Source organism: Arthrobotrys flagrans (genome assembly GCF_004000055.1).
Source record: "Arthrobotrys flagrans strain CBS H-5679 chromosome Unknown unitig_1, whole genome shotgun sequence".
Classification (NCBI taxonomy): Eukaryota; Fungi; Ascomycota; class Orbiliomycetes; order Orbiliales; family Orbiliaceae; genus Arthrobotrys; species Arthrobotrys flagrans.
In genome coordinates this window covers 5,751,007-5,775,238 of record NW_027137556.1, presented here as the reverse complement: position 1 = coordinate 5,775,238, position 24,232 = coordinate 5,751,007, and the positions used below count along the sequence as shown (strand labels likewise).

At 46.0% G+C, this 24,232-nt stretch overlaps 7 protein-coding genes across 7 annotated transcripts; 4 read left to right on the top strand and 3 right to left on the bottom strand.

The window, feature by feature from the left end:
- Positions 1–453: 453 nt before the first annotated feature.
- Positions 454–4,549, top strand: DFL_009708 (uncharacterized protein; the record flags this gene model as incomplete). The annotated part of the gene is made up of 2 exons (XM_067639637.1): positions 454–4,232; positions 4,297–4,549. The coding sequence occupies 2 exons, from the start codon at positions 454–456 to the stop codon at positions 4,547–4,549; spliced, it is 4,032 nt and encodes a 1,343-aa protein (XP_067487405.1).
- A 674-nt stretch (positions 4,550–5,223) lies between these two features.
- On the bottom strand, positions 5,224–6,126 carry DFL_009707 (uncharacterized protein; the record flags this gene model as incomplete). The annotated part of the gene is made up of 1 exon (XM_067639636.1): positions 5,224–6,126. The coding sequence occupies one exon, from the start codon at positions 6,124–6,126 to the stop codon at positions 5,224–5,226; it is 903 nt and encodes a 300-aa protein (XP_067487404.1).
- A 179-nt stretch (positions 6,127–6,305) lies between these two features.
- On the top strand, positions 6,306–6,846 carry DFL_009706 (uncharacterized protein; the record flags this gene model as incomplete). The annotated part of the gene is made up of 4 exons (XM_067639635.1): positions 6,306–6,383; positions 6,461–6,546; positions 6,619–6,752; positions 6,821–6,846. 4 exons carry the CDS (start codon positions 6,306–6,308, stop codon positions 6,844–6,846), a joined length of 324 nt encoding a protein of 107 aa, XP_067487403.1.
- Positions 6,847–8,016: 1,170 nt separating this feature from the next.
- Positions 8,017–11,097, top strand: DFL_009705 (uncharacterized protein; the record flags this gene model as incomplete). Its single annotated transcript, XM_067639634.1, has 5 exons — positions 8,017–8,499; positions 8,585–9,479; positions 10,056–10,325; positions 10,399–10,607; positions 10,678–11,097. The coding sequence occupies 5 exons, from the start codon at positions 8,017–8,019 to the stop codon at positions 11,095–11,097; spliced, it is 2,277 nt and encodes a 758-aa protein (XP_067487402.1).
- Positions 11,098–11,773: 676 nt separating this feature from the next.
- On the bottom strand, positions 11,774–14,540 carry DFL_009704 (uncharacterized protein; the record flags this gene model as incomplete). The annotated part of the gene is made up of 7 exons (XM_067639633.1): positions 11,774–11,950; positions 12,013–12,465; positions 12,530–13,156; positions 13,325–13,881; positions 13,940–14,006; positions 14,079–14,222; positions 14,367–14,540. 7 exons carry the CDS (start codon positions 14,538–14,540, stop codon positions 11,774–11,776), a joined length of 2,199 nt encoding a protein of 732 aa, XP_067487401.1.
- A 733-nt stretch (positions 14,541–15,273) lies between these two features.
- DFL_009703 (uncharacterized protein) lies at positions 15,274–17,108 on the top strand (the record flags this gene model as incomplete). Its single annotated transcript, XM_067639632.1, has 2 exons — positions 15,274–15,286; positions 15,340–17,108. The coding sequence occupies 2 exons, from the start codon at positions 15,274–15,276 to the stop codon at positions 17,106–17,108; spliced, it is 1,782 nt and encodes a 593-aa protein (XP_067487400.1).
- A 480-nt stretch (positions 17,109–17,588) lies between these two features.
- DFL_009702 (uncharacterized protein) lies at positions 17,589–21,054 on the bottom strand (the record flags this gene model as incomplete). The annotated part of the gene is made up of 8 exons (XM_067639631.1): positions 17,589–17,858; positions 17,915–18,198; positions 18,259–19,074; positions 19,130–20,048; positions 20,106–20,173; positions 20,233–20,309; positions 20,376–20,720; positions 20,807–21,054. The coding sequence occupies 8 exons, from the start codon at positions 21,052–21,054 to the stop codon at positions 17,589–17,591; spliced, it is 3,027 nt and encodes a 1,008-aa protein (XP_067487399.1).
- Between the last annotated feature and the right edge of the window lie 3,178 nt (positions 21,055–24,232).

The following is a 24,232-nucleotide window of genomic DNA, read 5'->3' as shown; positions in this document are numbered from 1 at the left end:
ACCCTCCTTTATGCCCAACTTACAATTCGATTCGCCCATTCGTAATTCCTTGATACAAATATAAAGGCTGCCGTTTTATCTTCGCAGCTTTCCTTCTTCCTTCTTTCTTCATCGTCATCCTTTTCATCATCATCATCGTCGCCATAGACTATTAGGCTGCTTCATAGTGGTGGTGGGGAACAAATATAAAGAACTCGAGAAGTGTTTGTTGCCAACTTCAGCCTTAATTTCAACCAGCCGAACCTCCTCGTCGCCACTTACTGTGAGTATATATATCTCTGGTGTCCTTAAGATTCCCCCTTTCCTTTAACTTTCAATTTCCTTATTCATCTTTTCGAATTCCCAATCTATCACGGTGACAAGGATATACTAACAATTTACCACAACAGATTCCTGTGTTGATATCGCCACCCTCTTCCTCCTCTGCCTCGATATCAACTTCACGAGGAAGCCATGTCTTCCTCAAACGAAAAGCCCAAAACTGCGGGCAGTGAACACTCCTCTAATACTCCCACCGTCTCTGGTGATAATGTCGAAAAGACAGTTGCCCCAGCTGAAAAATCCGACGAACATCCAAAACTCGACAAGCTCGACTCTAAATATGTCGTCAAGAGCGAGGAAGAAGTAGACCCATTGGCTCACCTTCCTCCTCATGAGGCCGAAATTATCAGGAAACAAACCGCCATTCCGGAACCTAAGATAAATTACTTCTCGCTCTACCGATATGCCACCAGATCAGACCTTTCATTCCTTTTCCTCTGCCATTTTGCGTCTATCGCAGCTGGTGCCGTCCTGCCTTTGATGACTGTCGTCTTTGGTAACCTCGCTGGTGAATTTGCCGACTTTTTCATGTCAAATCCTATTTCGGACCCAGGCGCTCCCGGCAGGCTCATGGATACTGTTGAAACACTGACCCTATACTTCGTCTATATGGGTATTGGTGAATTCGTCTTGGTTTACGCTGCCACTGTGATTTCCATTCACATCGGTGAAAAAATCTCTGGCCGTATCCGTCAGCAATTTCTTGCGGCTATTCTTCGTCAGAATATCGGATTCTTTGACAAACTCGGTGCCGGAGAAGTGACTACTCGAATTACTGCTGACGTTGCCCTCATCAACGCTGGTATTTCCGAGAAGGTGTCATTGACTCTTTACTCTCTTTCCACCTTTGTCTCTGCCTTTGTCATCGCCTTCGTTAGAAGCTGGAAACTCACACTCATTCTTTTCTCTGCTGTTGTAGCCATCAATTTGGTCCTTGGTGTTGCCGGCAAGTTCATGGTAAAATACAACAAGAAGGCCATTGACTCTTACGCCAAGGGTGGTACTGTCGCTGAAGAAGTCCTCTCCTCGATTCGAAATGCTGTTGCATTTGGCACCCAAGGCAAGCTCGCAGAGCAGTATGAAGAATACCTCGACGTCGCAGAGCACTGGGGAAAGCGCCACAAGGGTATCCTCGCTTTCATGTTGGGCGCCCTTATGACCATTATCTACCTCAACTACGGTCTTGCTTTCTGGCAAGGTTCGAGATTCTATATCAGAGGTGACGCTGGACTTAACGATGTCGTTAACGTGCTGATGGCTATCATCATCGGTGCCTTCAGTTTGGGTGGTGTGGCTCCACACGTCCAGGCTATGACTACTGCCGTCGCGGCTGCTTCTAAAATTTACGGAACCATCGACCGTAAGTCCCCGTTGGATCCAAGTTCTGACGACGGCGGAAAGATTGAAAACCTCAAGGGTGACATCGAACTTATCGGTATCAAACACATCTACCCATCTCGTCCTGAAGTCGTGGTCATCGAGGATATGAATCTTAAGATCCCAGCTGGAAAGACTACTGCGCTTGTCGGGGCATCCGGTAGCGGCAAGAGTACCATCGTCGGTCTCGTTGAGCGTTTCTATGACCCTGTTGGAGGAGAAGTTCTCCTTGACGGCCACGATATCAAGTCTCTTAATCTTCGTTGGTTGAGAGAAAACGTCTCGCTCGTGCAACAGGAACCGGTTCTTTTCAACGCTAGTATATATGTCAACATCGCTTTCGGTCTCATTGGTACTCCGTACGAAAATGCCGCTGATGAAAAGAAGCGCGAACTTATCGAGCAGGCCTGCGAAATGTCCAATGCAGCTCAGTTTATCACCTCTCTCCCTGAAGGCTACGACACCAACGTCGGCGAACGCGGCTTCTCTCTCTCCGGTGGTCAGAAGCAACGTATTGCCATTGCCCGTGCTATTGTCAGTGATCCTAAGATCTTGCTTTTGGATGAAGCTACTAGCGCTTTGGATACACGAAGTGAAGGTATTGTCCAGGCTGCTCTCGACAAGGCTGCTCAGAACCGTACATCCATTATCATCGCCCATCGTCTCTCCACCATCAAGAACGCGGACAACATTGTCGTTATGTCTCAAGGCCGTATTGTCGAACAAGGCAAACATGACGAATTGTTAGAAGCCAAGGGACCATATTACATGCTTGTCGAAGCCCAGAAGTTCCAGGAAACCAAAGAGCGACCGGATGAAGATGAAGACGATGAGAAACTCGCCGAGGCTGCCGAAGAACTTAAGCTCCAGCGTACTCGTACTAAGGCTAGCATGGCAGAAGTTGATCCTGATGATGTCGAAATGGCCCACCGTTTGAACCGCGCTGATACCACCAAGTCTGCCGCCAGCGCTACTCTCGCCGCCAAGCCAGCCGAAGTTACCGTTCAATACAGTCTTTGGACATTGATCAAGCTTATTGGCTCTTACAACAAAACCGAGAAGCTCCTCATGGCCATCGGTGTCTTCCTCTGTATCGTCGCCGGTGGTGGTTACCCAGTTCAGTCCGTCCTCTTCGCCAAATCCATCGGAGCTCTCTCCCTTGATCCTAAAACCCAACGAGACAAGATCGAAAAGGAAATCAATTTCTGGTCCGCAATGTATATCATGCTTGCTGGTACCCAGCTCATCTCATACACCGGCCAGGGTGTCGCATTCGCCTACTGTTCCGAGAAACTCGTCAAGCGTGTTCGTACTCAAGCTTTCAGGACCCTCTTGCGCCAGGACATTTCCTACTTTGACGATGAACGTCATACATCTGGTGCCCTCACCACTCTGCTTTCGACCGAGACAACCTTCCTTGCAGGTCTTTCCGGTGCTACACTCGGTACTATTAGTATCGTGCTTACCACTCTGATTGCCTCGTTTGTTCTCTCGCTCGCCATCGCCTGGAAACTCGCCCTCGTCGTCATTGCTACGGTTCCCATCCTGCTCGCCTGTGGTTTCTTCCGCTTCTGGATCCTCGCTCGTTTTGAGTCCACCGCCAAAGCTGCGTACGAAAAGAGCGCCAGCTACGCTTGCGAAGCTACCTCCAGCATCCGCACTGTGGCCACCTTGACTCGTGAACAAGATGTCCTCACAAACTACCATAATCAGCTTGTCACCCAGGAGAAGCGATCCTTCAAGAACACTCTCAAGTCTTCCTCTCTCTACGCCATGTCCCAATCATTCGTCTTCCTTTGCGTCGCCTTGGGATTCTGGTGGGGTGGAAAGTTGATCTCCAAATATGAGCTCTCTATCTTCCAGTTCTTCGTCTGTTTCACGGCTGTCATCTTTGGTGCTCAATCCGCTGGTACAATCTTCTCGTTCTCCCCAGATATGGGTAAAGCCAAGCACGCAGCGCAGACTCTCAAGGAACTGTTCGACCGCAAGCCCGAAATCGACAGCTGGTCCGAAGAAGGTCAGAAACTCGACCATGTCGAAGGAACAATCGAATTCACCGACGTTCACTTCCGCTACCCGACTCGCCCTACTCAACCTGTCCTTCGTGGTCTCTCTTTGACTGTGAAACCAGGTCAATATGTCGCTCTTGTCGGTCCCAGTGGTTGCGGAAAGTCGACTACAATCAGCTTGATCGAACGTTTCTACAACCCACTCGCCGGTTCAATTACTCTGGATGACCAAGAAATCTCCGACCTCAACATTAAGGACCTTCGTTCTCACATGGCATTGGTATCTCAGGAACCGACATTGTACCAGGGTACCATCAGACACAACATCGTTCTAGGAGCCCTCCGAGACGATATCACGGACGAAGAAGTCTTCCAAGCCTGCAAAGATGCCAATATTTATGACTTCATCATGTCGTTGCCTGAAGGGTTCCAAACGGTTTGCGGATCTAGAGGTGTTCTGTTGTCTGGTGGTCAGAAACAGAGAATTGCAATTGCCAGGGCTTTGATTCGAAACCCCAAGATTCTGTATGTTCTATCTTCCCTCCATTACTGTAATGATCTGTGAATGGAAATACTAACATTATGATAGTCTCCTCGACGAAGCTACCTCCGCACTTGACAGTGAATCCGAAAAGGTCGTCCAAGCCGCTCTCGACAACGCCCGCGCCGGAAGAACCACCATTTGCGTCGCCCACAGACTCAGTACCATCCAGAACGCCGACGTCATCTACGTCTTCGACCAAGGCAAGATCGTTGAGTCCGGAACGCACCAAGAACTCATGGCGCTCAGGAAACGATACGCAGAGTTGGTCAAATTGCAAGGATTAGGAAAGACCAACTAAAGAAACAAAACAAAAAAAACCGCTAGAAAAAAAGAGAACAATCACAAGATTGCGATATCTTGTACTTTTGATTTTATTGTTACAAAAAAGTCTTACACGCGCTCAAGGTTTGGCATTGATGGGGTTTAGCGTTTTTGTCGTTTTTGTCGTTTGGAACAGCGTACGCCCTTTTAACTTACTCTTTGAGAGTAAGAGAGGCTGCGATATGATACCTCCTCCTCCTCCTCCTCCTCCTCCTCCTCTTCTTCTTCTTCTCCTTCTCATCATAACCGGCATACTCGGTATTATTCACTGCATATTTTATGTTAATATCTAAACAATCGCCTCACCCGTCAGCTGTACAGCACTTGTCTGTTTATTAGGCAGCGGGCCACTTTTCTTTCTTTCCTTTTACGTTATTATTATGCTTTTGTAATGAAAAAAACAATCAATGTTTCTACTCTATTCTTTTCATATCATCACTTTTTACTTCTGCGACGAAGGGTACCATGGATAATGGTTTAAGGATTCGGGGTTTCGATTACTTCTTGTAAATTACTTTTATAACCCTCCAACTCTTGACATTAGAGTTTTATAGACAACCAAATTCATCAATGCTAGTTTCTATTATACAAACTTCCCGCTCAAAAAGCTCATAACCAATAAGTCCAATGTCAGTATATAAAATACACCCTCTAGTCATCATCTTCATCCTCATCATCACTATCCTTCCCCTTCTTTCCACCCTTATTACCGCCCTTATTCTTCTCCCCTCCCTTCTTATTATTACTACCACTCTTCCTCCTCCTCCCATCATCCTTAACCCCCAAAACAAAGCTCCTGGCCCCCCTCTCCTCCCCCTTCCAATCCCCTTCTCTCTCCCTAAACCCAATAGTCCTCACATGTTTATAACCCGCGTAAACCGTCGCATCAAACTTAAAACTCCTAACACACTCCAACCCCACACTCTTCGCCAACTCCTTAACATTCCAATCGTCATACGGCTTCCCCGTGAATAACGTAATCACAATATTCCCGGATCCATCATCGATCCCTCCGTCGGTTGATAACAATGGAATAGTATTTTTGAAGAAGGAGAGTATAAGTTCTTGGTTTGAACGGATTTGACGGTCGAGATGGGTGGAGAGGCCGCCGACGTGGGGGAAATTGAAGATTATGCAGTTGTATTTGTTTGATGTTAGGGATTTGGGGAGTTTTTTTGTGATGTCTATCGAGAAGTGGACTTTGTGACCGCCTGACTTTAGAGTATTTACTGTTTCTTCGGAGTGAGGGTATTTCTCGTAAGTAACGGATTCGGTGTCGTTGGTGGTGGTGGTTATGATTGTCGAGGGGGAGATGTGGGGCGGGGTGGAGGTTATTAGGGAGTTTGTGAATGAAAAGTCGCCTTCGCCGATTAAGAGGAGGGAGGAGGTTGGTGTGAATGGGATTATCGGGCGCGGGGAGTATGTCGCCTTTGATGGTGAAGGCTTCGGTTTCGAGCCATTCTTTGACGAAGGTTTTGAAATCTTGGAGGGATGGTGAGATTTTAATGGATGCGAAGGCTTTCTTTTGCCTTGGACGTGCTTTTTACGTTTCATCGCATAGTTTGGTCTAGTTTATATCCCCAGTGAAGTCGAAGGTTGACAGCCGTGAATAGAATTGAAGACCGAGAATGTCCGACGCGCTTATTAAACGATAACAGTTCCAACACAAAACTCCCATTCCACAAGACCCTCGCGTGTATGCAAGTGCGACTGGCATCATTATATATACCACAATGGCATCCCAACAGTCTCCGCCTTCTGCTCCATCTACCGAAGATTCAAAACTGTCTACCAAGGAGATAAAATACCGAGTATGTCCTCCTTACCAGGACCGTATAGTTATATGGCAAGCGACTTGATGCTGAAGCTTGGAATGATGGAATTGCAGGACTCCCTCATCACCCAAATCTCCAACCTTGAATCCCAACTAGCAAGCTTAAACTCCCAGGTTTCCTCGACCACTGATAAACTCGAGTATGTTTGCATCATTCATCCTTCCTTTCCTTGTTAAAAGGGATTCATGGTCTAATATGGTTGTTACGATAGAAACCCACCAAAAGCAACAATCCAACAACATATAAAACTCCTCCACGATTTCAACGAAATCAGAGATGTGGGACTGCATCTTATCGGGATGATTGCTGATGAAAGAGGGGTCGGGTTGAAAGAAGTACTTGGTGGTGGGTGTTTGGTTCTTTTGGACTATCTCCATTGAGATGAATTTGCTAACAACCAGATCCACTATCAGAATTCGGAGTGACGGAGAAAGATTAAGTCTTCGCTAGTTGGTTTAGATATTGCAACACTTTAAGCCTGGGGGGTTGGAGTTTTTTTTTGGGGGGGGAGGGGTTCGAGAAGGGAGGTAATCTAGGGTGTCCTGGTTGAATATACGATATCCGGTGGTCAAGGATGGGTGATGGCGTTTCCTTTTATCTTAAGGTTCCTCCGTATAAAGATTTAATTAGCATGAGCTCGTTCTCTGCAATATCCATACTTTGTAGCAGGACTAAAGGATACTGGACCCGAGGCTTGTCGTATCCCTCGTGTGGACGAACTAAACCATCGATGTATCCGATACCCTGGATCTATTCTTCCCTTATTTGAAATGATGGAATTGGTTCGTAATCACGGCATGCCTCTCTGGCATGCACAGCTAACAGCTATCTAATCTTACGAAACTCAACAGCAGGCGTAAAAGCTCTAACCAAAAACAGGGCCCAATCAAGTCCAGTACGAACCCCTCAAAGTTGGATATTCGAGTATCGCGATACCTTACCAGTTAAGTTTATAGCAGATCTATAGTAAAATTTTGTATAATCTTCTCAGAAATCGATCTCCCCGGAAAATATGATTTCCCTCGATTCAGGTGTCACAATTAATATTAATTTCAATATTATATAGCTCGTCATGACGTTAGATTTGGTCGAATTTTAACACGTTCGAAAATCAAGCCACAAGGCTATCTTGGATAGAGAAAGATTCTGGATATAGATAAAGCGTCCCAATATAATATATAATAATGTAAACATCATAAACCTTCCGTCAGAGTAATGACCCGTCCCTAAATATCGAAATACTTAGGGGAAAAAATCCAACAAATTCAACGCTTCACGGTACATTCGTATCTTATAATGATGTGTCTGTATACCTCCTAGCCATTTTACTATGAGGAATACATGGGCCATGCATATGGGAGTATCCGGTGCAACATGTACAATGTATTAAGAATGTACGACTTCAGGCACGATTTGACACGCACGTTCGTACGGTGCGCCCAACAGCGCCGGATGGGAAACTCCGAACATACCTTTCCTCCATTCTCTAAAGTAGTACTTAATCTTCTTCTCGGCAACTGCACTGTCAAGTAATGATACCAGTCTATTAATTATCAAGCCTCATAAAATCTGATACTTAAAAACAAACAACTGACGTCGGTAATCTACAATGAAAATAACCGGTGGGAGGTGCAAGAAGTGTAGAAGGATATGGAGTAATTGCAAGTGTAAACTAAACGAGGAGGTAATCGCAGAAATACCCGTCGAACCACCGCCCACCGAACCGCCACCTGCTCTTGACGACCCCTCTTGTGTCCCACCGACTCCTAGTATAGATCCATCAAACTATATAGAAGTTCAAGAGCCCCCGAAGTTCCAACCACCCACCCGACTCAAGAAAGACGACGACACTAGCACTTCGGACAAAATTGGAAACGATGTTCAATCCCTTATCTGGTACCCACCAAATCGATCCATTGCATCCGCTAAATCCATTCCAGAATCCAGAGACGATTCGACCGAATTTGTCGAAGGAAGAAGCCCAGCCCGTACTAGCCTCTGCTCCAGCAAATCTGATATCTGTACCCCCGAACCTTCTGAAAACTTTTCCAGCCAGGAGAGCTCGAGCGTCTGGGACGACGAAAGAATCACCGTAAGTATATATGCTTATCTCTTCTATGCCAAAACAATACCCACCATATATTCACATTTTAAACCCACTGACTTAAACTCCACAGAAATACAAAACTCTACAAATAAAGCTACCCGACGTCCGCCCTCGCCACCTTTACGACGAATCCAAGACCTTGCGCTCGGGCATTACCTCGATCTATGAATATACATTCAACCGAACTCTTATTCCAACCACAATCGTTCACTACAGCGTCTACAATGGCGATTCCGCCAAAAAAGTCGCTCAACAATTATCCTTTCTCGTTCATGGACATCTTTATCACCAACCCCAAGACGCCTCCCAAAACATCTATCGAGATAGCCAAATAAACAACATCCCAACAATATTCTACGCGGTCTATTCTCGAGATGTAGCAAAAGTTGAAAAGTGGCTGATTGAAGGCGCAGACCCGAATTCGATTGCTACCCTCGAAGACCTTTTTGATTCTAAAGACAACGACAAGGACGAGTATGAACCGGTACCGGTCAAAATCCCGGTCCTGGCATTTGCGATCCTCCTAGAAGAACCGGAGATTGTCCGAGTCCTATTGAGTTTCGGAGCGAACCCATCGGTAATCCCTGATATCCTCAGACTTCCATATATAAAACCGGCCATCTACAAAGTAAAAACCCCGGAAGAGATAGCAACGGGGTTTATAGAAAATATCTCCCAACAGGAAACAACAAAATGGTGTAACGATGCGGTTGTTTTCAACCACCTCAGACGAACGACAAACCTATCTATTCGATATGACCTCTACAGAGCAAATAGTTTCAAAATAACAGCAAGGCAGAGACAGTTTGCAAAAAATCCGTGGTCGAAAACGGACTATACGTCATTATTCGGAATCCGATTCGACATCGTGGGACAGGATTTCGCCATCAAGAAGATTCTTCAGGAAATGTTAAGGTGGAACGAGATGAACAAAAGGTTATCCTATTGTGGTGAAGGTGAAGGTGGTAGGTGCATAGGCTGTAGTGCAGGCTACACTTACCTATAAAAGTTGTGGTCTTGATTTGTTGCATTTTTATTGTTCAACGCAACTTGGCGTACGGCGCACCCATTCTTTTTGTCTATAAATTGTAATCTGCTACACTGGGCCCTGTCATGGAGTATCTTACTTACATACGACATATACATACACACATACACCAGTTTACAGTATTCCATGTTTTATCCACAAGCGCGAGCTCTTGTTATTTAGGCTTTTCTTCCAATAGACACTTGTGTTCCCTCAGGCTTATAGGCGGGCCTACCGCCCACCGCTCTATACCGTCCATTTACCTATGTCTAGCTGGTGGGCCAGCTAGATAGCTGGTAGTCTCCTAGAGACCATATCACTACCTCACACTATGAACCTACTGTGTTTTTATTCGCCGGTAAGATTCTCCTCGTATAGGCAGTTCATATATACCCAATGTGTACCAAGTTTGCAATTGGTCTCGCAGTCTAGATATAAAGAAAGACCAATTCTCGAAAATTTAAGATAACACCAGTCATTTCATTACTTACACCAAAACCTCGGCGATATATAGGCCCGAACAGTCACGGGAAAAGGGAAATGGCCTTCCGAATGGCAAAATATCTCTCCACTCCATTATATGTCTGTGGAGCAGATATCCAATGCCAAACCGACCCATTAGACGAGGACTCCGATACATATGAGGAAACTAGGCTTTTACGTTCCTTCCTAGAAGAACATGTTAGCCGCTATGCTACAAAAAATGAGATCGGCAAAAGATTGATCGTATTCATCGAAGACTCCGAAAAAATGAGCGATGAAGTTCGTAACTCGCTCTTTGTTGGTATGTCAGCATAAACCTCGTAAGACATATAGGCAACCTTATATGTATATCGTTAACGCAACTGTCAAAACAGAATCAATTACGAATGGAAAAGGGATCAATGTTGCCCTCGACCTTTCAAAAGTCATATGGGTGATGGCCACAAACACCCTTGATCATATCGTCACAGCATTTTACAACCAAAACCAACCTTTAACGTCCGAAAAAATGATGGGGAAGGAAACTCGAGCATTGATGTCACAAATGAGAAGTTTTATTAGCTCGGATACTACAGGCTTTGGAGTAAGTATTAATATCAATAATCAAGCTCTGGCTATAATCCCGGTATAGCATGCTAACAACGTTTTCCCAGACACATTTCGCCAACCACATCGACACAATCATCCCATTCTTCCCATTTTCAAAAGATGAACAACTAGTCCTAGCACACCGTGCCCTCTGGGGCCTTCGATATAGTCTCCTCAGACCTATTTGCCTTAGAAACAACTGGACTAGAAATCGTATAGGAAACATAAAACTGGTCATGGAAAAGGACTACCAACATTGTAAAATCATAGCAAAGTCTTATACTGCTAGTGAAGGTGCCAGATCGATTCGGCGAGCAGTTACAAATCTCAAGAGAGAAATATTTTATCATTTCTTAGAGAGTTCAGACGAGGCGGTGTCTGAGAAGGACGAGCAAGAAGTTACGGAATATATTTTGAAAGTAGAGAAAGAAGAAGAAGTGATCCTGGTTGAGACTGGGAACATTATACCGAAGGAGGACCTGTAAGTTCTCCACCCATTTACACTTCGCAGTAGGCAGTAGGCATTTGGTTTACGAGATAGATTTATAGGCTCGTCAAAACGTACCCTCACTAGAATTATTTAATAATGGTATTTCTTTCCTTATTCAACCCTGTCTGTTCATACAGAAGAAAAAAGTATTTACTCGGAGAAAAAAAAAATGAAGGCATTAAAAGTCTTTCGCCTCGTCTTTGAAGATGAAAAACGTGCATCGTTAAAAGAAACAAAGGAAAAAACATAAAACATCGAAGACGAAGAATAAAAAGCATTAAGTACGTAAAAAACCCCATGAACGCCAGGTCGATGATGATAGTAAAAAGTCAGTGTGCAGGGAGAGGCAGGAGTAATGAACAGGAGTCGCCGATGATAACTTTGCTTTTTTTTTTTTTTACCTTCAGCGAGTACAAGTAAGTAGGTAAAGTAAGGGCAGGGAAAGCCCCCGTAATCAGAGAGGAGAGAAACATTGGCCATCGGCTATTTTTCTAGCCGGAGATACAGGCCTTTCGTATGATTAAGGGGAGAAAAGTATGGATTTTATTCAGGGGAAGAGTTTATTAAAAAGAAATTTGTGCAGGCTGATGTAAAGGGTTGATGCCTGGGAATGGTGAAAAGAAAAGAAAAAGGCAGACATAGTTGAAACATAATGTTACCTCCAATCTACTTTAGAGAACAATTGGAAGGACGTCAGCAGCGGCAAAGGCTCGAGAGCAGCTTGGGCATTTCCTGTTACGGGACTGGATACGTTCGTCGATGCACTCCTTGCAGAAAAGATGCCCGCACGTTTTCAAGGCTCGAGATTTCAAGCGGGCTGTGGGACAAATTCCACATCGAACCATCAGCTATAAACTCAGCATTAGTATCAAATTATAACCAGACAAATATTACGATAAGAGTAACATACCCTGAATCCCTCCAAGGCAGTATCATCGCCATTCTCATTATTGAGAGCTTTGACAGATTGCTCAAGCGAATTGACGCGGACGAGCGCCTTCTCCAATTCGTTTTCGGCAGTTCTCCTCTTATTGCTCTCAGCTCTGCTCGCATCCTCAGACCTCTTGATATTCTCCTTCAGGTTATTGAGTTGTCGGTTCAACGCCTCAACCGTATTCTTAAGCTCCATTTGGGCCGTTTGGGCAGACTTTTGCGAAAGTATGGCCTGATTATTAATGGCCTTCAATTCCACAAGCTGCTTCTCGAGATTGGCGATGAGGGATGTCTGCTTCTTGTCGGCATTCTTCAAGTTCATGATGATTTCGGACGCTTTGTCGTGTTGATTTTGACACATTCGAGCCTTATCCATAGCACCTTCCTTCAATCTACCGGTTTCAAAAGCTTTTTGCTCGCTCTTGAGTTTCTAGAGAAGTCACCTGAGTCAGCACGTGATCTTTAAAACTTCCCAAAATGGACGAGTTCCCTACATCTTGTTTCATTTTGATGACCATCTCCTGAAGAGTCCTGAGCTCGTCAAATTTGGCCTTGCTGACATCATGGGCGCTCTTCCAAGCTTCCTCGATGGATTTAAACTCATTCTCCAGAATTTTATGTGAAGCTCTGAGTTTCGTCATACCATCGATCAACTCTTCGTGACTTAAACTAGCGATGTCCTCGGGGGCAGGGAGTGGTGAATCGTTTCCGGCTTCCAATCGTAACCTTTGAACCTCGCCTTCCAAAGATGCTATCTTTTGTACTTGAGATTCAACAAGTTTCCTGAGTTCTTCGGTGCGGTCCGTGATTCCCGGTTTGTCGGCTGCGATCTTGAGTGCGTGAATATCACCGTGGAGTTGGTCACGGAACGTTCTAATTCGCGCCAAATCCGATTCACACTTTGCAAGTTGGGTGTGCGCCTCGCCGATGGCAATGGATTGCTCATCCGTAACCATCTTTTTAAACGCAGTCCTTTCGGCTTGCAAAGTTTCGTTATCCCGTTGGGTAGCTGTGTGATGGGCCTCAAGATGGTTCAATTTCGCAACAACATCCTCGAGTCGTAACTTCGCATTCTTGTATGTCTCGCATTGTTGAATATCCTCCTCGGATAACCTGCCGAGCTATTGGCGGCCAAAATAACACACGTCAGATCCCATTCTTCATCCAATTGTGGACATTGCGTGTATCGAGCAAACAAAGCAACTTTCTCTCGCGCGAAGGAGGTCTTCGGTTCCCGAAAGAGCGTATGTATGAAGGGAGGGAATGTGGGTTGGTATCTTTGGGCTGACCTTGAGGACGGAACTCGTGACTTGCTCCTGGAGGCGAGATATTTCAGTCTGGAGCTGCTTAATCTCCTTTTCTTGTTTGCTGGCAATTGCTTCGGCCTCTTTTCGTGCAAGCTCAGCGTCGGCAAGCTGTCCATCGGTGAATTTCGCTTTCGCAGGATTAGCCTCCTTTTGATTGGCACCGTTCGCGGCGGATGTCGCAATTGCTTGTTGCTCAATTTTGGCTACCGTTTGGCTCTTCAGACGATCTAATCTCTTCTCGGATGTGAGATAGCGGATGGCGGCGTTCGTGAGTTGTGCGTCGACTTCATCTTTATCTTGTCTGATACGTTCCAATTCAACGGAGGAGTTTCTCTGGAGAGCTAATGCCTTTGCTAAATCGGATTTGAGCTTCGAAATGGTCTTATCACTCGTGGCATCACTTTTGTTTTCCCCGATTCTTTTCAGCAATGGCGCCAAACACTCCTTAATCAAGCTCCTCTTCTTGTCAAGGTGTTCGGAAAACAGCACTACGTCGGCAGAAAGTAGGGATGCAGGAACCCGAAACGGCGTTTCCTTATCTGTTATAAAATGTTAATATAGCTCTCGGCATCCAGTCCGTTGAAAGAAGGTCCCTACCTCCGTTCTTCTGGGGTTGAATTTCGACAAGATCAGTGTCGACCATAATTCGGACTTCATCCAGCAACTGTTCCCAACCATTGTTAACACCAAACACCACAGATATCATCGGAGAAAAAAGAGCTGGCTTATATCCTACCTGATCGAGCCAAGCATCAATGACACGGATATGGTCATCATGGAACATGCAACGTTTCTGCAATTCATCAATCCGTGACTCGGTAAGTTCTTTCTCCCGTTTATAAGCCTTCATCTGACGATAAATTGCCTCTTTTTGGAAGTTCTATACATTCGATATCAAAAAACGTTAGCGAGCCTTGCCACCCAGTCATCAACACCCATCAACACCAAAGACATCCACAGCCGGCATGAACAGCCAACCCAGCCGGTATATGGCACAATCAAATCGGAAAGGGTATAAACTTACCACAACCTCTTCCTGGTTCTGAGGTTCGTCGGGAGACGTCATGGCTTGTCGTTTACTTGGGGGAGTTTCGTCGGATGCACCGTCAACAAGAGGCCTCTTACGGTCCTCCATCACGGGCTGCTTCCGTAGAGTAGCTGCCAAAGAGGAGTTGGAATCGGCGATAGCCGCCGTCATCGGCTTCTAAAGAAGAAGGATTAGGGTAATGATGGATTCGTGATGGATTGGTCCGGCAGGACCGTACGAAAGCAACAAGGAAAGGTGATAGAAGAGAGTCCAAGGGGAGAATGAAGAATAGAAGGGCCAGATAGAGGACAGAAGATAATAGAAGGGGTATTATATCCAGAAAACGGAAGGGGGTATTGAAGGGAGAGAGGAAAGGTCGTGACAGGTCGTGACAGGACGTGATCTGGTCGTGAGAGAGAAGTCGGAGGAGAAGTTGGAGACGTTAGCCGGCACTGGAGAGCTGTTAGTACGTAAATAGCACACTACAGTGAAATTCCAAGAATTCAAGCAGCGATTTGAGGAGAAAGTCGGGGTGAAGGGAGGGCAATAGGTGTCGTGATCGGGAGAAAGGAGGAGAGGTGGTGATGGTGATGAAGGTGGTTTTGTTGGTCTTCAAAGTCGTCCGTCCGCAGTAAGCAAATGTTTGGCGGTGTCTTAGTAAGGAAATTCTCGTGTTGCAGTTTGCGTTGTGGCCCGCGCACCTTGCCCGAAATCAACACATCCTGGTCTCATCCATGATCAGCAGCAAACTAGCCCAAATAGGCCAAGTACCCAGCACTTTGGAGCAAACCTGGTTTAGAGCGACCGCACTTTTCTCCGACTCATCTTCTCATCATCTTCTCTTCTTCATCAACATCAACCTTCTTTCATTTTACCAGGACAGGATCATGGAGAACCCCAAACCATGAGCTTCATAAGTAAGTCCCCTTCACTCAATCCTTCATCATTGCCATATTAACACACACTCCAGACAAATCCAGCAAAAAAGTCGCTCCCAAGAAGCCACAAAACCGTGGCGGCGGCCTCAACCTCTCTTCGGCCACCCCATCATCTACTGAACATACAGCCTCTCCTGCTCCTCCAGCTCTTTCTACCGCTCCACCACACCCAGAGCCTCGAGCATCACCCGCTAAACCTTCTATAACAATTGCCACAAAACCTCTCCCACCTGCCGAAGATGCTCTTGCTGTTTCCACTACTATTCCAACTTCATCCATCACACCGGATACACAACCACTCCGCCGTTCCCTATCACCCGTAGCTACAAGGAGAGATGCCTTAAATCCACCTCCAAGCCCTCAACTGCAACGGGCAAAACCTGCAGGATCTCGCCGAGCCACTGGAATCCCAATATCCATGCCTGGTGCATCCCGCGGAACTCCAATATCCATGCCAACCACCCGTCCACGATCTCCAGAAGCCCATAGAATACAACCTCTCCCTCGAGAGCCGAGTCGGGAACGTTCTGAAGAGACTCGGTCAAGAAACCAAAGCCAAACCCCGATTCCTACTGTTATTGTCACCCAAGAGAAAGCACCAACTGCACCTTCACCGGCAGTTCCCACTACATCTCCATCCATACTAACTTTAGCACTTACGCCTGAAACTGCAATTCCAGATGCATCGGGAGCCAATATTACCCCATCTACAACCGCCAAACCAGCCGTTAAACCTCGAAAACGGAAACGTCCTGCAACCGACAACCCCGAAGGCGACCCAGCCGACCCCGCTGCGACATCAAAACCCCGTCCGAAACGCGGCCGAAAACCGAAAACCGCGCCTCAAAATGCAGAAAATCTCGAAATCGAACCTACAGTCGTCCGCATGACCGATCTCTGCCGCGATACTTTCATTGGGAAGAAATCGAAACTCTATGAGGAAATCGAAAAAATCGACTGGTTAGACGTTGTAAAGAAACAACGTGCCCGAAAAGCAGAAATCGAAGCCCGTCGTGCCGCTGGTGAAGATGTACAGCTTGAAACCGTTGAGCAGAGACTGGATCGTTTAGGACGAGAGAATGCGTCTGCCAGAGGTGGAGGTGGTGCCGGTGGTATGGCGCCGCAGATGAGAGTTGTGAATGGACAACTCGTCTTGGATGAAACCTCCGTGCAAGTCGATCGAAGAGAACGAGACGTAGGCGCCGATGGACCCTTAGAAACGATCGAAGAGTCGAATTTAACCCGACGAGTAAACTCTGCGACATGGAGTAAACGCGAAAAGACCGAAAGATGGGACGACGAAGAGACCGAGAGGTTTTACCAGGCTTTGGGAATGTTTGGAACGGATTTTGAGATGATGAGCAAAATGTTCATGGGGAGGAGTCGGCGGATGTTGAAAAATAAGTTTGTGGTGGAGGAGAGGAGGAATCCGAGGCTGATCACTGCGGCTTTGAAGAAAAAGGTCCCAGTCGATATGGCGGAGTACTCCAAGTTAGCAGCTAGAGAGTTTGGGGATGTGGAGGAGGTGGAAAGCCAACTAAGAAAGATTAGAGAGGAGCATGAGAAGGGGGTGGAATCTGCCGCTGCAGAAAACAGTGCTTTGGCGAAGGAGAGGAACGAAGCAGCTCTGGCTGAATTAGCGAAGGCAGCCAATGGAGAGACAACAGACAGCCATCATACCGACCTACACCCTAGTAAAAGAAGCAAGAAGGGCAAAGGGAAGTTTGTGTCAAAGCAGAGTGGCGATAGCGGTGAGGTTGTCATGGGAAGTATAGAGGATTTTGCATACCTCAGGCAATAGCGATATCCCATAGAAGGAGTAGAAGGTGGTTGCCTGCGGTTTCTTTTACGATTTGAAAGTCTTTGGTCTGGCGTTTTCGGAGGAGATACCCTGGGAGAGTCTTACCAGTTATCGTTTACAGTTTGCACGAAACATTTTCTTAGAGATAAATTTAACAATCCAGTCGTATTCCCCTTTAGTTGGGGATTTTATATTCTTTTTCCGCATTCATATCCCTTCATCTCCTATAGCCATATAGAGCACTTCTTTCTTGACGACAGAAAAGCCCCAACATTAATGCATTTCCACCATATGCATGCCAAAAATCACATACCCATTGAGACCCCCTTAAAATGCATAGTTAAAACCGAAGATCAATGTCTACCCTATGCAATATAAAAAAGTAAAAGAGAAAGAAAATTTTTTCAGGGAATAAAGGAAAGAAGAAAAGCGAATTGAAAAGAAGCACCACCGCCATATCAATTCTTCTTTCTGGTCGTGCTATGACGCATAAGTAAACTCAGTTCCTCTACACGCCAACCAGAACTCCTTAACTAGGGCATTCGTCCCTCTCCCGCCTCTCAGCGTGAATAACTTCTTTAGGAACATGGATTTATCCTCCACACTGATCTTCTGCGAGGGAAAGGCATCGCCGTTGGAGAACATGCTGGTTTCGAGCCATTTTCGAGCGTGGAGTTGTTTGAATACCATCTTTTTCAGAGGTTCGGTGACATTGTCGAGCTCACTGCGTGCTGCACCACCACCGATAGCCTGCATATTACGATTAGCTATCTGACCAAAGTTACGTTTCAGGAACCAAGTCTTACCATAACAAGATTCTTCGCCAACGGCTCCCCCGTCTGCTGCAGAATCATCTCAATCATCATCTTCTGCTGCTCGCTATCGCCAGCCGTCGTAATAAGATTCGTCCAAAAAATGCATGCTGTCTTTTTAGGAAATTGTTCCTTGGAAACCAGACTCGCTAGTGCAAGGGACAAGACTCGTCCTAAGACAGATTCTTGGACTTCAAGGAATAGGTGTAAATGTTTTGTTAATAACTTATTGGCGTATTCGAGGATATTGTGTGCTAGTTCTGGGTCCGTTTCAGGCCCTGTAGTTTCCATCAGCCATGCACCAGCAGCTATTCGGCCTCGATATTGATATGACATACCTTCCAAACTCTGAATCAGCCCAAACACATATCCGGTCAAGCGCCTACATTCGTCATATCCCTCCGGACTGATACAGTTGACAAAAGCACTCGCCGTTCCGATGACGATATCATAGAACATCGATCTCGTCCCGCACGACAATAAAAAGCTAACAACCAAACTCGGCGGAAAAACTAACAGCCCAGGCGATGTTTCCGTGAATCCACAACGGAAAACATCGCACGCCTCTTTCGTAACCTCCCGGTCCTTAGGGAAAGTACCCGAAATATCTTCAACAGTCTGAGCAATTATAATTTGTAGCTGGTGGCCAGGGCCATCATCCCATATAGTCCGCGGTTTGTGGGAACCGTTGCTCTCATCGATAACTATGGGGCCATCGTCGGGCACTTGGAGAGACTTCCCAAGACTGACGAGGCACCTAAGTGCGAGTAAAGCACGCTCCTTTGCATCCTCTTCATATCTGGCGGAGAGAAGTTGTTTGGCTGCGAAAAGGTCGCCGGAAATGGACGTGAGAAGAGGGTCGAGGGCACCAACTTTGTCTTCTTCGCGGTCAAGAGCTTGGATAAGGCAGCCTAGGGCACCAAGAACTCGTTCACGACCAAGACTTTCGTTAGGATGGCGAGAGGCAAAGATTTGATAGTGTTGAATAAAGGCGGGAAGCTCGGAGACGAGTTTAGTCCTGCATGAGGAACACAGAGAGAGGATAGATTTCGAAGCTTGGTTGATAAGTTTAGGGATCGTGAGAGAAGAGAAGAGGAATGTGAGAGCACCAGGGAGGAGTTCGGTGTGCTTCTCGAAATATTCGGAATAGCTGCCTGTCGACTTGTCAGTTCACTCAACATATATAATAGGTAGCAATGGTATTCGTACCAATGACACTAATAGCTGACAGTTTTGTCCGCGAGAGCTCAGAGTTTTCCGGGTTTGCAAGGATGGAAAAGAGAGGAGATTGGAATAGTGCAGATAAGTACGCGTACTCCTGTGGGTCCGTTGTGTTAAGGCAATCCGCCAGAGCATTGATGCAAAAAAGACAGCTCTCGACCTCCTGCCAGTCAGGACTTGGTGTATTGACCTGATTTAGTGCATGCTGGACCAATTCTCCAAACAACTCAGCCTGTAAAACTGGATACGCCGTCTCCACCAAATCTGCAAAGTCCTTTCGGTATGACTGGAATCCATCTTTGTCGTCCTTATACCACTCTGCCAAGATATTCGGAGGAGGTATCCTAATCTTCATCCAGTATTCTTGGACAGCCCTAAGCAGATGGCCGCGACAAATATTCCACCATGGCGGCTTCTGCTCATCTTCTTTTGAATAGTAATCAGTCATAAACTCAGTAAGCGATGACCAGAATTCGAATTCGAGGTTAGAAACTTCTTCATCGGCAATCGGATAACCTGGAAGTCGTAATAAACCATGAAGCATCTCCAGAATAGTTGTAGAAGTGAGGGAGTCAGCTGAGAGAGCTAATCCCTTGAGATTCGATTCCGCAAATGCAACCAGCAGATGAGCGAAAGCATCCGTCTCTTCGCTATCATAATCATCATGCTCCTTCGGTACCACTTGCGAAAACTTCGTTCGCCCCCATGCACCGGATATCCGTTCAGCCAGGACGTGGTTGTCTTCGGCGGTGTAGAAGTAGAAGCTATTGATTAACATCTCCGTCACCGTCTCAGCAGAGATTCGGTATATCTGTGGACTCTCAAGCCATTCGAATGCGATTCTTGTGATCGGTTGGAAAATTTGTAGAGCTTCGCTAGCCTCGCGGGTCGAATATGTCGCCCAAGACTGAAACAAGTCAGCACATTTTAGAAAAAATATTGACAGGCGGAAGCTAGCAAATACCTGATAGCATCTTAGAGCTTCCTCGACAAGTGTAACTTGCTCTACACGAAGCTGGTTTAACGGACTACCTGGGTGAATCGAGGTGTTAGGATGCGGGACGGAATCCGTATTGCGTGCAACCACTTACCGGGTTCCGTAAGAACGGTCATGGCAATGCTAGCTGCATCCGGTGTGTTTAGATTCATTCCTTCGAAATATTTGTGCCTACCAGAGCCGTTAGCTCACGCTCCACCAAAGAAATAAGAGAAAAATACTAGCAACGGTATATACCCCTTGCTATTCCGAGACTCGATCTTTCCAACTTCCTCAATCAAGGTACGGGTGAACCCCACGATAACCGTCTTTGATAGATTGCTAAATGTAGCCAGTAGGGTCGATGTAGGTGGAAGATTATGGAGTCTATCTTGCTGTACCCCAGACGTAACTCCAGCGAACCGACAGACCAGATGTCGAATACAGTACGTCCATAGTGAGGAAAATCGGATGTAGTAGTTGACAAGCGTGACACAGATCTTCCTCCATATAAACGGCTTGAATCCAACATCGACAACCCGTATTAACCAGGTTATCAGCGTGTCTAGCAGTGCGAGCGCGTCATGTTCCGACAATCCCTGCCTAAAGTTGCAGAAAGACAAAATGCAGTTAGCAGAAGCTCGGGATTATCTTCGCTATAACGGACAGCAAAGCAGGATAGGACATACCAGTCGGTGTTAAGCTTGACCATCCAAGTGGAAGCTGCGAAGAACTGGACATGCTCGTTGGAGCTATTACTGAGGGAGGTTGCCAAGAGCCATCCTTCTGGGGAACGCTGGAGCTTTTGCAGCACTCGGTTTATAGCGTGAACGCTGTCCGGTGTTGTGGAGGGGCTGTACAAGGCATTGATCAGACTCTCAACCTCCTCCATGGACCTCGGGGGCGGGGCATCGTCGTCGGTGATGCCAGGCACCATATTCTCATGAACGATTCGACAGCAAGCAAACTTAGCTGTTCGGTAAACAGAAATCTTTGTACTTTCAATCCTAGTTGTGGGAAGATTGACTAGGTTTTTTGTTGTAGCGGCTTAAGTAAGCAGCAAACGGTCAAGAAATTGAAAGACAAGATGTCTCTGGGCCGCGTGGGAAGGAAGAAATCCGATTAGCGAAGTCGATGCGGGAGCAATGCAAAAACCGTTGACGCTCTAAAGTATTGGAAGAAGAAGAAGAAGATGATGATGATGATGATGAAAAAGAAGAAGAAGAAGATGATGATGATGATGATGATGAGCAAAGAAGATGTAGATGAAGATGAGAGAAAAGAGATGAAGAAGAGAAGAAGAGAGAGGGTTTGGCAGCAGTAGCTAGGATTCTGATTGATCTGATTAATTAATCGGTCCCAAGTGCGTGCAAGCTGAAGCTCTTAGCTACCTCCAATGTTATAGCAGTGTCAGATGCACTGCAGATGCATGTAAAGGAAAGACCACCCTCGCAGCATATATCCCCAAGCACTAATTCATCTACTTATACTCTCTCACAATACCCCAAAAAGCGAGGCTGTGTTTGTCCGTCCATACAGCCGGCCCCATCCATCGGATTCCCTTCTTGGGAGCTCCAGTTGCCATCGAGCGAGCCTGTGCGAACGGAAAATGTCATGATACGATACCAAGGAACGCCAAGTCATATGCCAAGCCCGTCCTGGAGGCCCAAAGCCGGCCTATAGACACATGTCCTCACCAACCTAGCGCCAATGTAATTATCTGAAGAGCAAAGCAGGCTTCTCTGTCCAGTTGCTGTTTCGAGGGAGACGAGGACGAGGACGGGGGTGAGCACGAGGATGAGGGGTGGTGGACTTTGTTATTTGCATTTCATTGCATTGCATATACCATCGTATGTTATGCACGGCACTGCAAACTACTTACTTAGACTAGCTGCTAGCATACTTGGGCGTCTGTATTGCCGAAAGCTAAGGACCTAAGGGACCCCGCAGAGACCTCAGCCCGATCAGCTATATATAATATCGGCTATGGTTCCGATATCCAACGCAGCTTGGTGTTGCATTTTTCGTCTGAACACTTGCAGGGCCTTTCTTCCAACTGCCAGAATCATAATGGTACTAGCTGCTATTATGCCAATGTATCTCGGATGGTCGGATTTGGAGAGCTAGTTACTTAGGTATCTCAGGGATTGTGCCGGAGGTCCGAGGCCCCGAAATGGCAGTTCAAGTACATCTATGAAAGACGCATCCATTTGGATTAGGAAAATGTTTTATATTCCTGGATCTGAAACAGCAAGCTGGCGGCTGGTCGTCTTGAGATTATATATATACCCGAACTATTGATTAGAACCTCGAATTTCGGGCCTCGATATGAATAAAGGTATTTATATAGGAGAAACCGTATTCAACGATCTGGATATCAGTATCAACGATTATAGATTTGCCTAATATCATTAGGTAAGACGAGTGGCAAACCAATGGGTCTCTTAACTTACCTCGGATAAGACCAATTGCCTAATATAAATCGATACCCGTACGTACATGGCACTCGTACCTCAGATATAGTAGGCTACCAGGTTCCGGGTATGAGACAAAGTTTAGAGTAGAAATATATTACTATCTACCTGTCAAAACGTTTCAAGATATTGCCTATGCTAAGTCCGTAGGAGATATATTAATATAAACAACACCAGCGGATAATAACCATCAATTCATTACTTCAGAATCTCGAGACTCCATAAGAAGTACTTCGTGAGTGATTATAAAATATCACACCTGGTCACCATCCCACCCCGGTGGCCCCATCCCCGTCAACCCTTCGCCATCCATCTCCATCTCACCCCTCCCCCAACTCGGGACCTCCCATCCCCAACCTCGCATACTCATCAAACTCTCTCGCCAATCCCATAACATGTGTATACCTCTAATCCGGTACAAAAAGCACACTAACATTCCCCCAAAACGGTTTCTCATCTTTTAAAAGATCGTATACATTCAACTATAAGTTCTCTTTATGTCCTTTAAAACCCGTCGGTTGACCAGCTGAGTAATCTACTCTTTCAAATACACCGTCATGATCAATATTCTTATTAGTGTGTTCGCTATCCATGGGGCCTATATCTTGAACATTTTGTAATGACCTCGCAAGTTCGTTAACATACCCCTCATCCTCAAACCTCGAAACCCCCATCCTCCTCTTCTCAAAATCAATAGAATATGCTTCGGAATTACTATAATCAATCCAATACCGTTTCTTTTTCAACTCCTCGGGAACAATGAGCCTTGGCATACCCTCCCAATGTTCCGGATAATCTATGCTAGCTTCTTCTTGATCACCACCCTGGTTAGCATCGAAATAGTATTGGGCGTTTGGATCTTGAAGCCATTTTGGACGACGACCTTTTGGGAGTTCGGATTCGTCGAGGGTGTGGAGGGGGAGGGACGGTCCAGGTGGTTGAAGATTATGAGGGCGGAGAGGAAGCAGGGGTATGCTAGTGATATATATCCAATATCTTACCAGTAAATCACACCTCTGTATTTTATTACCGGCAGCATATCACGATGATTTCGATGACTTACGGTTTATAGGCGGTTCAGAATAATACTCCACGGTCGTCAGCCCTCTTTCTGGATCCCGAGCCGGGAGGTTTAGACATTCGGTATTCATCCATGCCGGGTTGATGTCGTATACGATCTCTTGGGAGCAACATGTCCCCAACTGAATCTGACGAAGCGACTGGAGACATTCGGGATGAAAATTGCCGATATTGAGATACCAAGTTGGAATATGGTATATCGGGGTGGTTTCATATTTATCATTATTGATACGATGAACGTTCCAACGGGTACAACAACCCAACAGTATTATCGATCGGATCTAGCCTCGAATTCGAAGCCCGTATGCATTTCGCGTGGAGAGTTATGCACCATGAACGCTTGCATCTTCCAAACCAACCCAAGCGGGTGGAATCTGCTCATCATGTTACTTGCATCTGAACATCTCACGATAACTACGAAATACCCCCAAAAAAACACACGGTGGGCCAGAAATATACATTACGACCATTACCATGACATTATTGTATTTCTTTTTAGTTCAAAAAGGCTTTAAAGAAAAACAATTCTGGCGATCAAGGGAAAAGCAGCCATACAGAAAC